General features: G+C 44.3%; 1 protein-coding gene across 4 annotated transcripts in view; it reads left to right on the top strand.

Annotated features, from left to right (window-relative positions):
• RIN2 (Ras and Rab interactor 2) overlaps nucleotides 1-6,358 on the top strand; it is a 59,348-nt gene extending 52,990 nt beyond the window's left edge. For all 4 annotated transcript variants that reach the window (XM_048935439.1, XM_048935436.1, XM_048935437.1 and 1 more), the window contains 3 exons: nucleotides 18-149; nucleotides 1,713-1,876; nucleotides 4,481-6,358. In XM_048935439.1, coding sequence (XP_048791396.1) covers nucleotides 18-149; nucleotides 1,713-1,876; nucleotides 4,481-4,795 — 611 coding nt within the window. In that variant the 3' untranslated portion in view covers nucleotides 4,796-6,358. The remainder of the gene's footprint in view (nucleotides 1-17; nucleotides 150-1,712; nucleotides 1,877-4,480) is intronic.
• The last annotated feature ends 9,166 nt before the right edge of the window (nucleotides 6,359-15,524 follow it).

The following is a 15,524-nucleotide window of genomic DNA, read 5'->3' as shown; positions in this document are numbered from 1 at the left end:
TATTTCCTTCACCACAGGGAGGCTGTATGGAGCTGATGACTTCTTACCTGTGTTGACGTATGTGTTAGCTCAGTGTGACATGCTGGAGCTGGATACGGAAATTGAGTACATGATGGAATTGCTGGATCCATCTTTGCTGCATGGAGAAGGTAACGTTTGTTTATTTTTTTTATGAGGGCTGAGGAAAGGGCATGGGAAGGGAGACTTTGCATCACTATGCAGTATCTTTACCTCATTCAAGTAGGAATACTTTCAAGGGAAATCCTGATGCCAGTAGCATCATTTAAGTAAGAGTTGGTTTGTTTACGGCATATAAGCTTGAGTGGCCAAGGAGAGTCTTATAACCTTAAGAGGGAATATCTTGGTTCTGGCCCAGAAGGAGGAGGCATCCTGACTTGGCAAGCAAGAACATGTACTGTGCAGGTGCCAAATGTGTTTATCCTTCAATGCCTGAAAGTATCCCGAGGGTATCTGTAGGGCTGTAGCTTTCAGTTAAGTTGTGACACATAATGGAGATTGGCTTAAGTACTTGTAAAAACTTGGAGAAGTCCTTGCCAGCTCAGTGCTTTTAAGAACATATTCCCTTCAATGATCTTCACTTCTTGCCAATATTTGTTTCTCATGAAGTTTTTTTTAGCCCTAGGAATGTGTTTCCTAAGGCACACTTGATTGGCTGAAATCTGCTAGAGGAAGGGAAATCTCCCTTCTGCTTTCCTGATGATGTTCTTGACAAACAGGTATTCTGCAAGCCTTTGATAGGCCACAGAATCCCTCATTTTATGAGGAAGTGTAAAGGTTCTTTAGACCAAACTCAGCTGTGATTTATGTGTATTTGTCGCACATCTCTGCCATCTTATGGCTTAATGAAATTGCTGTATCCTCCTACATGATGTTATGCATGGAAGAGCCTCGTTGGGATTCCTCCCAGTTGGAACTAGTGAGTTCCCTGCCTTCGTGTGTGGAGCATCCTCTGAGTGCATCCATTGCTTGTGTGTCTTTGCCTGGAAAATACTTGAGATATGAAACTGGAGATCACAAACATGGTTACATTTACTGAACTTTTTACTGATTATTTTTTTAATTCAACAAAAGTAGTCTGGCTGTTGTTTGGCTGTGTCTTCAGCACCAGCTGACAATCTGTACAGGAGAAATTGTTCAGTGCTTTGGGGTTCTGCAGTTTAAATGTAACGTATTGTTTGCTTTGGCTCTTAGGTCTTGTGTTTATAAAAGTTGTTGCAAAACTACAGGCCAAGAGGCTGCTATTTGAAACCAGAGCCTTATTTCTAAAAGACAGATCAAACTCTGATGCGCTTCCTGGGTGCGTGGCAAATTCTGTCCATTACTTTGTTGCTTTCATGTTCCTGAACAGTGGGTAGATTCTTTCATTTTGATTAAGCAGTTGACAGATGTTTATGTCACCAGTTCTTGAAGCCTGGGAGGATAATAAGTCCCTTAAGGAACCAGCTGTCCCCAGTACCAGTGGACCAAGAGCTAGATACTGTTTCACTGCTTGATAATGTGGACTGTGTCTGACTACTACATCTCTCTTAGCAGCTAAGAACATACTGTTCAATATTTAGCAGGCTAATGAGCTGTTTTTATGTATTACTATTTTGACAGTAGAATACAGGCACTACCACATACGTAAGAATTGTTTGTAGTACTGTGTTTGTGACTGCTCTGAGAAGTTCTTCCCTTGCTGTCCTTCACAGGAGGCTATTACTTGACAAGCGCTTATGGAGCACTTTCCCTGATCAAGAATTTCCAGGAGGAACAAGCTGCCAGACTGCTAAGTTCAGAAGCCAGAGATACTCTCAGGCAATGGCACAAGAGGAGGACGGCTAACAGGACGATACCTTCAGTTGATGATTTCCAGGTAGAGCTCAGGGCTTAAGCAGAAGAGCCAGGAATAATTGTTATGTTGGAAATCCCCATCTGAGAGTTATGATTTGTTATGATTGCCCTGGGGTTATGAAGTAACTGGGTTGAAGCAGTGCTGAGAATGGGGCTGGCAAATTTTCCTCAGTTCTGAAGTCTTTGTACTTTATAACAGGGTTCAATTATGATGTCTGGAGAAAATACCAAATATGTTTTTCCCAGCCACCCTTCTATTTGAGTCACTCAGAGCATGGACAAACTGAATCATATCTCTTGATTTAACTTTTTTGTGTGTTCTACTGCTAAAAAGAGCAGATCTGGAATTCCAGTGGTACGTGAATCAGCACAGCTCCCCAGTAGCTCATAGTGCCATACAGCAGGTGGCAGAGTGGAGAGGTGGGAGAGTAGTTATCCACAGATTTAAAGTCAGTGCAAGGAGTAGTGTTCTATTACTTGGATGTCTTCATGTTTGTTTCTTCATTTCTTACTGCTCTTTCAGAGTAGGTCAATAACTTCAACTGAAGAATAACAAAAGTTGCAATTATATCTTTAAAAATCAGGCCTGCTTATTTTTCCACATAAAGTTATGGGATTCTGTGGACCGAAGAGAGGAAGATGATGTAATCAAGAAGGATTAACTTCTTCACTTCAGTTGTTTGTGGTTCACTGCACAAAGTTTCTAGTGACAACCATCAATTATTTATTACATAATTAAGCGCTTGAGAAGTGAAGGTGTGGGGTAATCCAGAAGGTAATGAAACCTTCCAGCTCAGGCTTCTTCTGCTTTATCAGAGTGCATATAAAGAACTACAGATCAACACTGAACAGGAAGGAACTGAGAAAAGAAGCAGTCCTGTGCAATTTGTGCCTTAAGAGGAGAGCTGGTTAACAGAAATACCAACCTACAGCCAGTGCACAGAGTTAGTCCATCTTACTGGGATCCGATCTTTATTGTGCTTACCTGTATTAAGGAAGAGTCTCAGCCTACTTGAATCTGCTGTTCTTTCTCACAGAACGCTGCATCATATGAAAATCCACTTCCCGGGGTCTTTGCTGGATGCCTAAAGTGCAGAAGATTCTTTGGGCAGGATCTTGCGTTCCATTTATTCTTCCCTTCCTCAGCAAGTCAACTTCAGCCAACCTAACTGTACAGCTGGGTGCTGTGCTGGGTCTGGGGAGATGCAGGGGTTTGGGGAAGAGCTGGCACTGAAGTTCTACAGTGCTTCTTCTGGTGTCTCTTTTAAAAGAGAGCCTCTGCTGCCTACTCCGAATGCCACTTTTCCATTTTCTTTCTCAGCATCCTACAGTCCTTGAAATAAAGTACCTTTCCTATGACAAAAGCATGAAGTGACTTCAGCTCAACTAATTGTCCCATCGAACCAAGATGCACTCACTGTGCTTCTGTGCTGCAGCCTAGTGAAACTCGAAGACCTTCATTCTCCATTCCTCAAAGGGTCATCAAAAGCAAAAATCCCATATGTTGATGAGGATTAAACACAACTTTCCAATGCTCCATAAATAATTTTAACACTGAGTTATGGGCAACCTTCGGCCTCTCCTTGGAGCATTCCTACCTGCATGAATGCACGTGCATTTAAAAACACACCTTCTGTACATTAAGTACATTAGAAATTAAAACTGAAGCGTGCAGTGCTGCTTTTTTTCTCCCTACTTCTTCAGGTTTGGCATGCTTGTTTTATTTAGCATACAGACAGGTAACAGCTCACTCAATAAGCAGGTCTTTCTCACTTTCCTAGTTTGCTTTTGACAGTCTTCAATTCTGGTTAATTTCCTTTTTAAACAAAATGAAATGGTGTGTTATGTCAGACTTGTGGGATTATGTCAGTTTCAGTCGAGGAAAAAAGATCCAGCTTTTGCCTCAAGACCATCTAAATGTACTCGAATGCAGCAGAGTAAATTTATTCTTTTGCAGCATCCCTTTGTGCCTTCTTCAGAGAAGGAAAACACCGTCTTACAAAATTTGTCATATCAGACACTGATAAACTCAATGAAAATGTCCTGCATGAGGCTGGATTACCTTGTGCATGCTGCAGTATCAGCCTGCAAAAAGATGCTTATCACATAGTAGCTCGTGGACCAACATCCTTGTTTTCTTGAAATTAGCTGGAGCTTTTTTTTCTGCTTCTGACTAACATACTGCATGAAGTTTCTGGTTTTTTGTAGTGACCCAGCAGTGGCATCAGCAGCATCTCTTGGATGCGCTGTCTCAGATATTTATTTTGCTTTTCAGCATTTTGTTTCCTATTAAAGCCTAATGTGAAGTCCTGTTAAAATCACTGGGGCTTTCCATATATCTTTAAAGCTGTATCAGTTCACTCCTAATTGCAGAGCTAGAATGCAGAGCAAGGAAAGGGGGATGTTGGCTTGCTGAGTTTCAGTAGCGCCCAGCTGCAGATTTGCCAGTTTCACCACCGACATTGCGATTCACAAGGTGGTCAGAATGTACAGGAAGCAGTGGTATGTGTTTCACAACTGGAACACAGGGGTGTTTGGTTGTTCATTGCTGACTCTTGAATTTTCAGAGGATGTCTTGTTTTCTTTCGGTTGTTTTTTTTTTGACGCCCGTTTTCTCATCCAACAGAACTACCTTCGAGTTGCGTTCCAGGAAGTTAACAGTGGATGCACAGGAAAGACCTTGCTGGTAAGACCGTACATCACTACAGAAGATGTGTGCCAGCTGTGTGCTGAGAAGTTCAAAGTGGACAACCCGAAAGAATATAGCCTCTTTCTTTTTATCGATGACACCTGGCAGCAGCTGGCGGAAGACACCTACCCCCAGAAGATAAAGGCTGAGCTGCACAGCCGCCCGCAGCCCCAGGTCTTTCACTTCGTCTACAAGCGCATTAACAGCGATCCTTACAGCGCCATCTTTCAGAACGACGACTCTGCCTCTTAAAGCCAGCCATCGACAGTTCCACTTCTGTTTGCTTACCTGTTGGAAATAACCTTGTTAGCTCCCTGCTTTAGGAGCTGAAACGGTCTGTGCAGGTTTTAAACCATAAATGCCTAGCGAAATGTGTGCAGACACATTAGTGTTGCTTAGAAAAAACAATAATACATGTAAACCATGCATATGGCTAGTTGTGCAGAATATTCCACCTGAGCGTTTGAGCGAGCAGCCCGTGAAGCTGAATTTCCTGTACCACAGACTTGCCTGAAATGAAGCATTATACTGTGGCCCTCTGCAGTTCTTTTTGCTGTAGTGTGCCAAAAATCTATTTTCTTACACTCATCCTTTAGCCAAATGTCACTTTGATTTAAATATACGTATGTTAGATAATTACTTCAGTAAACTCTCTGGTGTGTGCTCAGTTTCACCAGCGTGAGTTGGACAAGACTGTCCGATGCAGGGCATCAGTTAGCTCATTACCTGGATGATTGCATCCTTTTCTAATTTTTTTTTTTATTACAGAAAAGCTCCATGTTTTTATATATATTTCCTAGAAATTTTATAGCAGTTGCAGGTAAACTGTCAGGGTTGTTTTTTAAAATATTTTTTTAACTATAAAATATTCTATAATTATGCATGTGATTTTAACACTTAATATACAAGAATAAATCTCTTGCTGGTTTTAGAGTATTGCATTAAAAGTCTCTTTGGTTTCTCTTCTTTTCCTGTTACGGGAGAGTTTATGACATTTCTGTTATGTGTAAGAAGATTGTAACATTGGCACTGGTGATTTCAGTGCCTTTATCAGAACTTTAGGTACTGTTATCTGGATTGTTGTTTATATGCATTGTTTTAGATAGAACTGGGTGGTTGGAAGGGGAAGTTGAAAAAAAGAGGATGTGGAGAAGGGACAGAGAAAGAATTTAAGAGCAGAATTTGGGATTAAAATGTGTCAGTCTGCTGGTTCAGGCTCCCTGCAGAAAATGAGCAGAGGTTGGCAACGAACTCACGTGTAAACTTCATTGTAGATTTGCAGAGGGATTTGGCAGCACCTATCCCAGATACTGCTGGGGTTAGCAGAGGATTAGATGCATCAGTACAGTGAACACTAACCATTTTGTATAGTCTGTCAGCACCATCAAAACGTGTTTTGGACTGAAGAGTATGTTGTAGCATTTCATGACTCAGTAACTCAGTAGGTGACGTGAAGGTCAGAGTCCTACGTGTACAAAGATAAAATGGTATTGAATATGTGTGTTCTGTAGGCTTGTGCAAGATAGCTGGTGCTGTGGGTGATGCTGTGGGTCCTCCTGAAGTCAGGTAGGGCTGGCTTTTTGTTTTTTGTTTTTTTCCTAGAGAGACATGGAATTTTCTCCAGGTCCTGTGTGGGCAGATGATTGCAGAAATACATCACAAGCGACACGTGTATTGTACATACAAAGATCTGTAGCATTTTCAATGTTAGTTTGCCATGTATTTGAAACCCCTGGCACATGTTTGTATTTCATTTTGTAAAAGGCAAATGGTGAATTTTGCACATAATACATTGTAATACTGAATACAATTTCAGATGCTGTGTGCTGTGATTTTTATAATTTGTTTTCATTTTTAGAAATGGTTCACGCTTCTGAATGCTTTGTGTTGTGCTGTTGCTCCTTTTCCAAGGCTTTGCCAAGGAAGGATGCAATAAGTAAACGTTGTGCTATATAAAATAGTTTGTGAGGATCTCGATGCATGAAGTAATTTTGCTTAAGACCAAAACTGAAGAGTAATTGTGATGTCAGTTAGCAGCAGTGATACTCTCAAAGCTTGACATCAGTTAACCGATTCTTTCTCCTTTTTCAGTATGGCATTAACCTCTGTGTCACCACTGTGTTAATTATACAAAGTAACATGCATAGGAAGAGATTTAAAGCTGGTGGTTCCAAGATTGAGCCAGTCATTCTACGTGGCGTGCTTGACTTGAAGTGTGCAGACAGCTTGACTGCTGAACCATCACGTGTTGCAAAGTTAAGACTGACATGCACTGCTGATTAAATCTCTGCTATTTCCATGCGATGGCAGGTCTGTTAGGGGAAGGAAGGATGTGGGCAGAGATGGAAAGTATTGAGAAACTCGAAATTTGAGGCATGAAACTAAGGAAAGCAAAGAGGGCAAAAATGGAAACGCGTGCTTAGACCACCTCAAGATGACTCCACTGTCTCATCTTATGCAACTGTCTTTTGAACGGTAGAACAACTCACTTTGCTGTGCAAAACACTTCTCGCTTCTTGTAATGCCAGGAAACAGATGATACCAAAACTCTGGAAGGACTTTGGACTTGTAAAAAAATAATCTTTTCTGTCTCTTCTCAGAGTTGGATACTCTGAATATTGAGAAGTAAGACAAAGCTTTTGTTTGGCTTTTATTTTTTGCTGCTGCTTGTCTGTCATGGGGAAGTAATGGAAAAGGTGAAAGAAATAAAGTAGAAATAATCACTAAATTTTGCTGGTGAGAGCGTTAACAGAAAAGCTAACACTCTGTTAGGGCATTAGATGTGAATTCATTTGTATACTGAAAAATAAAATGCCACCTGCGGCAGCCTAAGTCAGATCCTTATCTGTGGAATAGTCCACCCTTCATCTCTCTCCAATTCAGAGATGAAGTGGGTTCCATGTCAGAAGCCTTCTACAAGTAGAGGACAGCCGTTGCCCTTCCTTTGTCTACCGATGCCATCGCTCTAGGTGTGACTGGTGAGGCACAGTCTGCCCCTGATGAATCTATGCTGTCTGTCTCAGATCATCTCATGTCACATGTGCCTTAATGTGTTTTCCAAGAGAATCTATTCCCTGATCCTCCCAGGTACAGAGGGCAGTAATTCCACAGATTCTCCTTTCTCCCTTTCTTAAAAATAGAAGTGATGTTTTTCTTCCTTTCGTCACCAGGGACTCAATCAGACAGCCATGATTTCTCAAACATGATGAAGAGCAGCTCAGCAACATCAGCCAGCTCCCTTGAGACCCCAGGATGTATATCACCTGGCCCCGTAGACTTCTACACCTTCAGTCTTGTGAGGCAGTCTCAGACTTGCTCCTTCATTACTTGTTTTTTGTTATGGTGGTGGGGTGTGTTGTTGTTGCTCTTTCTTCAAAGAGTGGATTTTTCATTCACCTTGAGAGCATTAAATCAGGTTGCAGTAAATACATGAAAGCAACTAGGCCACAGTGTGTAGTGAGCAGTACTGGAGCACTAAGCTAGCAATGGGCAAATGAAGATGCTTGTAAGTCCTTGTTCTGCCTCAGGTTGAATGGAAACATTCTGACGTTGAGCATTCCAGAGCTCTTGGATGATTTTTGTTTAATGTAGTAAAAGTTCAGATGGCTGTTGACAAATGGGATTTGATCGTTTTGGTTTTGTTTTTTTACTCCCTCATGTTTCTTACTGAAAATAATAGCAGTTACAACTTAATTGTGTAGTTTATGCATCTCATCGTTTCTGTGCTGAACTGCCAGACAGGAGTAAGTGAGGACATACAAAGATGTTTTATTCTTTGGGATTAAATAACATGCAGTTACTTATCTGACTTTCCCAAAGAATGCTCCTGTCAAGCACCTGAACTTTTTGCTAATGTCAACGAGGAAAGCAATTACTGTGCTTTCTTGTTTCTTCCCACTCCCTTTTTTAAGACTGCTATCAAGAGAGAAACTTTTTTTTTTTAGATGCCCTAATTAAAACTTCAGTACTATTGATGGTCAACAGTGACTGAGAATTGGGTAATGTTTACAGTTTAAAGGGTTTAAAGTATAAAGGGTAAACAACTTGGAAAATTCAAGTGTGCTAATGTTACTCCGTTAACCAAATTGAAGTGCTAGCTGTTTCAAGGATGTAGGATTTCCAAATAACCTGCAAAACAGAAATCTGCCTCCTTGACACCAGGTAGATGTGTTGAAACTTTCTAGGGGGGAGGATGCATAAATGGAGACGATATTTTTTCCTTGCAAAGATGTGGGTATTGTCTGTGTTTAATCAACATGAATGTAGAATCCTTTCATCAAGTGCACTTTATACTAAAGCACGATGTTCTCTAATTCCTCACAGCTCTCTGTGACAAGTGGGCAAGAGGAGAACTGCCCAGCCTGACCTTGGCTGCCTCCAGGGATGGGCATCCACCGCCTCCCTGTGCAACCAGTGCCAGCCTCGCCGCCCTTAGCGTGAAGCTTCTTGCATCCCATCTAAACCTCCCCCCTTTTAGTTAGAACCCACTTCCCCGTTATCCTATCACAAAGCCTGTCGTCTTCCTGCGCGAGGGGCGGGGTCCGGCACGCTGCTGCCGCCCGCTGCGCCAAACGCGCTAATGCGATCACTGGCCTCTGATGGTGGCCATGTTGGTTGTGGGTGTCATCGGTTTCCGGGCAGCCATGTTGGTTGTGGGTGACATCGGTTTCCGGGCGGCCATGTTGGTTGTGGGTGTCATCGGTTTCCGGGCGGCCATGTTGGTTGTGGGTGACATCGGTTTCCGGGCGGCCATGTTGGTTGTGGGTGACATCGGTTTCTGGGCGGCCATGTTGGTTGTGGGTGTCATCGGTTTCCGGGCGGCCATGTTGGTTGTGGAGATCGCGGGCTGCGGGACGAAGTGGTGCTAACGGTGGCATTTTCCGTTCTTCTCCCAGGGCCAGCTCTGAGGTTCGGAGGATTATGTTGCTCAGAGCCCGGTCCAGTCTGATGTTGGATGTTTCCAGCGATGGGGCCTGCTTTTCCCTTGTTTCCTCCAGCAGAGCCAGGAGGCCTGGTGTCCTGGTCAAGGCCCACCTGCCTTGGGGCCCTCAGCAGTGTGGGGAGCACCAGCTACACACTGCTGCTGCCTGTGGCCGCTCTGGCTCAGCCCCAGCAATGCACCAAGAGCTGCCTGTAGTTCCTGATTATGCACATGCCCACGTTTGTGCTGCTGGATGCAAGGAGGCAGGCAGTGAGCAGGCTGGCCTGCACTCTCTCAGTGCCTTTACCAAGGAATGAAGGCTCGGCTGAGTCCACAGCATGAAGCCTTAAGGCAGCCTGACACCCTGTGATTTGTTGAGTGGGGAGTTGCATTGAAATGTAGCAGAACAGCATGCATAAAAGTTACGAGCTTCCCTCTCCTGTGGGAGTGCAGGCCAAAGCTGAGGCTGGAGAAGCTGACTGGAGGACCAAAGAAAGAAAGGCTTGTTGTTTCTGAGCTAGCCACTAACCTTTTGAATGGCATTGCACCAAGCAGGTGTAACATGGACAGATCAATGCAGTGGGAAAAGTGTTAAAACAAAGGTGTGATGATGAACGGGCTGGCACAATAGAGAGGTGCTGTAAAGGAAGGGAAGGTGATTGCTCATCTATATCAGAAAGATTCCAGGTTTGCAGGGGAAAGCTTCACCAAGGAGAGATCTCCAGAAAAAGATCCTTCCCCAGTGGCAGTCAGCCTTTTAGTGAGGCCTAAGGGAGGTGCAGCCAGGATCCACCCCTTCCAGTCACACACATGAATTGCCTTCACCTGCGCTCCCAGGGCTGACTGGGTCTTTTCCCCAGGTGATCAATCAGTGGTTCAGGCTGTGACTCAGCAGTTCCCATTCAGCAGAAGATGACCTCTGTTTCTGGAAGGATGGTAACCCAGAGATGCTAACTGTAAGCATAACCTTAAAAGCTGAAGGTTTGAATATAAAATGCTAAGCCTAAATCACGACCTATAAAATGCTAACTCTGAAATGCTACCCTTTGAAAGCTAATGCAAGAAAGGAAACCCTAAACTGCTACCCTAAAATTCTAACTGTAAAATGCTAACCCTAAAACACTAACTTCAAATGCAAGCCTTACAAAGTAGCTATAAAACCTAAAGTCTGCAAAGTGAACCCTAAAATACTAAGCTTAAAATGCTAATCCTAAAAGGCTAACTGTAATACACTAACTCTAAGCCTAAAATTTCAACTCTAAAACCTTAATCTGAAGCTACTAATCTTAAAGGCTAAAAAAAACACCCTAAAATGCTAATAATGAAATGCTTATTGTGAAACATAAGCTGTAAAACTTTAACCCAAAACCTCTAACCATAAAGAAAATCTTAAACAAACAAAAAAACCTAACTGTAAAATCTGAACACCAAAACACTGAAACATAACATTAAAATGATAACCCTAAAACAGGGACTGCAAAATGTTAAAATGGAAACTCTGAATCTATCTTTCCAATTTGGAAAGAAGAATATTATGGGGGATCATGTTTATGGCCTTACTGAAGTCCGGCTTGGTGACATCAGTGTCTCTTCCCTTGTTTATTGATGCAGTCACACCACAATAGAAGGCCATCAGGCTGGTCAGGCAGGACCTGCCCTTGGTGAAGCCGTGCAGGTTGTCCCATATCCCATCCCTGTCTTCCATGTGTCTTAGCATAGCTTCCAGCAAGGTCTGCTCCATGATCTTCCTCACAGCAGTGAAGCTGCATCATCCTTTCTACCCTCCTTATAAATAGATGCAACAATGCCTTTTCCTGTCACCAGGGACTTCACTTTGCTGCCTTGACTTCTCACGTATTATGGAGAGTGGCTTGGTGGCTTCATCAGCAGATTCCCTCAGGACTCTGGGGTGCATCTCACCAGGACCCATAGATTTGTGCATGTTCGTGTTCCTCATGCAGTCACAAAGCTGATCTTCACTTACAGCAAAATACTTTCCCTAAAACATGAAGTCTAAAACTTTAAAAACCTAACTCTAAAACGATAGACCTAAATGCTAACTATAAAGATGCTAAATCTAATCCTCAACTTCTACGTTTATGTGTAACCCCAAATGATAAAAACATGATAAAACACTATGCATAAATGCAAACCCAAATACACTCACTGAAAGAGAGTTAACACTGACAAGTTAAATGTAAAATGCTAACACTAAAATTTTGGCTGTAAATCACTCTCAAAAGCCAAGCTTGTAACGCTATCCCTAAAACTGCAACCATAAAACTCTAGTTCTAAAACACTGAACTCTAACCCTAAAATGCTGACTCTAAACTGCTAACCTTCAGTGACCAAGCCTATGCATAACCCTATGGTGCAAACTCTAGCTCTAAACAGCAGCTGTTAAAAGCGTAACCTCAGAAGTTGTACTCTGAGTGTGACTGTCAATGGTAAAAGTAGAATGTGAACCATAAATGCAAAGCCTCAACTGTTACCTTTAAAACATGCTAACCTTCAGTGCTAACTGCAAAACACCAATCCTCGAATGTTTACCCTAAAATACTGCCTGTAAAACGCTCAATGCTAACCCTAGGCTGCTAACCTTGTAAGGGTAAGTGTACAATCATAACCCTACAGTGCCAGTCCTAAATAGCTGTAAGGTACCAGAGCTCTTCATTCCTTTCCACAGCCTCCCCCCGGCTCTGTGTAACTGTGTGGCATGGACATTCTAGATCTAACAGCTGAAGCAGTCCACCTTCCAAGCACTCTGCCCAGCTCAGTGTGCAGAGCATTGCAAGTGCTGCCAACTGCTTTTTGTGCTCACAGGAAGTATCAGGAAGGTTAATGGTCTTCAAACATTAGCTCTCATGAGGTACACTCTGGTACTTGGCACACACTGAGACTGTCAGGAAGGTGCATTTGAAGGATTGATCTGAGAAGAGCTGGATTTAAATGAGGAAAAAAGGATCCGGGCTGGCAGTGGGAAGAATTCCAAGAGAGCTGAGTCTGTTAGTCTGGCTCTTTTCAGTCTGACATCCCCTTGGCCAAACGAAGCTGCTAAATATTGCTGTGGGACTGGAGAGAGATGGCCAGCAAGGCCACATTCTTTTGCGTTTCAAAGTGGTTACCAGAGTGAAGTTTGTAAAAGTGTCCTTGCTTCCACTGAGAGATGTTTAGGAAGCCAGTCACCAAAGCTGCAGTAATTAGGGCATGAGCAGCCACTGGAGAAATATAACAGAAGCTGCCACTTGGAAGGTTTTCAGGTCACCCTGCTGAAAGACAGAGAAGTGACCAGCAGATGATGTTATAATCTGGTGCTGGCTGGAAGGTGAGGTGAAGTTAGATTGTCATCTTTACAGCTGCACTTCTGGTTTTGTCCCTTGCCACTTCCTCACTGCGTTCACTGTGGCTTTCTCTGCTCTGTGTTTTAGATGGCTTAGAGGACCTGCAGACGAGAAGTGTGGGGATGCTGGATTTGGGTGGTGAATCAACACAGACTGAGATAATCAAGTGCACCCTCAGTGAAACTGCTGATGACACTAAGCTGAGTGGTGCAGTGGATGCGTTGTGAGGGAGGGATGCCATCCAGAGGAACCTGGGCAGGCTTGAAAAGTGGGCCTGATCTTTGTTCCTCATTAATGCCTGGTGGTGGTGGTGCATTGGGGGAGAGTGGCAGTGCTTCAGACAATTACCTTTTCATTCCTTCAGGTTGCAGACAGGCCCTCGCTCGGGTTGGTCGAGGTAAACAGGCTGTAAAAATAGGAACTTCCCGTGCAGCCAGTGAGAAACCTGATGTGCAGAGCAACAGGCACAGTGCCTGGGAAAGTGAGGGGCTCCAGCTCTGCCCCTTGCTTTGAAGCTGCCTCTGCACCCCGTGTTTCAGGCAGTGGGGAGCAGCTCCTCCTCACCTGTGTTTCTGTGGGATGCGGTGGGTCAGTGCTATGTGCTGGAGGTTGTGCTGCCTTTGAGGAGGGGTAGGAGAAAGGTTGGAGGAGTGCCTGCAGCGTTCCCAGTCTTTAAAGAGGCAGATTATTGTTGACAGCTCTTCACTGTGTTTTTACAAGGAGAGATTATCCTTCTGGGCAGGGCTAACGTGACACTGGGCTGTCACACCGTTCTGCTTATGGGCATTAGCTACTGACTTGAGCTGTTTTGCTGGGACCACGCAGAGGAGACGAGCACATCCCAGACAAGTTGTCAGCAGAGTACCAGAGGAAGCATGTTTGATGTTCACAGAGGCTTTTCTTCCCTCTGCAATGACCTGAGACTTGGGCTGAGGCTCACCGTTCTAGGAGCTGAGGGAAAACCCTTTAAGTTACAGGCACACCTTGAGTCTTGGCTCTGAGCATAGAGCATGTTGCTCTGTCGTGGGAGAAAGGGGTTGTCTGTCCCCTTCCTGCTGGGCTGAAGGTGCCTGAGTGGTATGCAGATTCCTGTCACCGTGGCTGAGTGTCTCTGAGACAAATGCAGGAGGTGACACTGCTAGATCCCAGCAGCCATGGATTCTCTCCAGCCTTGGGAGGCACGGGGCACTCGAGCTGTGACTGGAGCATAGAGATCCATTGCTGAGCATGTGGGACAGAAAGGAGTAGGGCTTGAGATGAGGGTGCTAAAATTAACTCCTGTTTTTCCCTAAAATGGCTTTATTTAGTTCTGCAGGAGGTGAGGAACTCATCAGTCCTTGTTTACTGTCTGGTTTCAAATCTGGATGGCAGTGTGCTGAGCTAGTGTACAAAATCAAAGGGCAGAAGGCAGGCATAGGGCTTTATCACTCTCTTCCTATCTAGGCCAGCTGGTAGCAAATTAGATTATACACCTTCAGCCTCCTGGAGAGTCTAAATTATCTGTCTGTGTGCTCTTCTGTCTGGCTTTCTGATGCACTGTTATGGAGGTGCTGCAGCTTCTGCTCATGCTGTGGTGTGTCTGCCCAGTAACAGACAGAGCTGAGCACCCTCTGAGCCTCTTTCAGTGCACTTCTGCCTCAGATGGTGTTGTTCATCCTGGGCTGTCACACAGTTAATCTCAGCCTGAGGATGGTCTGAATTAACAGTGAAAGAAGAGGGAAGTGTGTTATTTCAGTTCTCTGTGAAGAGCCTATAAGAATTCATGAAGTGCTGTTGTGCAGAAGGAAGCTGTCTCCTTGCAGCTCCTACACAGATTGCATTTGTTTAATCTATCTATGCTACACGACGTGTCTCTGCTCATTGTTTTAGGTGAGCCTCTGTGTCAGTATTGTTCTAACAAAGCAGCAAAGTTGCTCCACAAGAGACTGCATAAAGGTGAAGAAATGGATTGGAGAAAGACTTGGATTTTCATGCTTTTCCCTGCTATGATGCTTGTTCAGCAGAGCTTGGTCTCGTGAGTATGCTTGTTTTCATTTCATTTCACTTTAAATGACAGACAGTGGAAGAAATGGCAGCGATGACACGGATCGTGATGCTGTGCTAAGCTGCCATGGGTACTGTGCTACACTGACCTCAGGCAGATGTTGATTGCTGCATTTCTTTATAGAAGGCACTGGGGATGTGAGATAGGACCTCCAAGTGGTACGAGCAAACTTAGCCTCTTGTCAACCACTAAGGATGTGGTGCAGGACCACATCTAAGACCTTGCACAAGTCCTTCTGAACTACATTTTGATCCCTGCTGAGAAAGACATTGCTTTGTGAAAACTTACAACCGGATACCAAGGTTGGTACCTCGGCAAGGTGGTGGAATTGCTGGATCAAATGCGAGAGGCCCATGAGTTTGGTACAGCAATGCATTTGGCGGCTCTAGAGGTGGGTCAGAGTACGAAGTAAGAACCACAGACGAGATTCAGCCACAAAAAGAAACGCTGAGCACAGCTTGTTGAACTTCACAGGTGTCTGTGCCTCGGCGGGTCTAAATGCCATTGCGTGGGGTGCCGGTTCCCGCACGCAGCTCTCGCTTTGCTCAATGAACGTCGTCGCGCTGAGCTGCGGCCGCCTGGCCCCAACTCCTCCCTCCGGCCCCATCCCTCCGGCCCCATCCCTCCGGCCCCATCCCTCCGGCCCCATCCCTCCGGCCCCATCCCTCCGGCCCC

The sequence above is a fragment of the Lagopus muta genome, chromosome 2, assembly GCF_023343835.1.
Source record: "Lagopus muta isolate bLagMut1 chromosome 2, bLagMut1 primary, whole genome shotgun sequence".
NCBI lineage: Eukaryota > Metazoa > Chordata > Aves > Galliformes > Phasianidae > Lagopus > Lagopus muta.
Note: the sequence above shows the minus strand (reverse complement) of the source record. Positions and strands in the feature narration are given on the sequence as shown.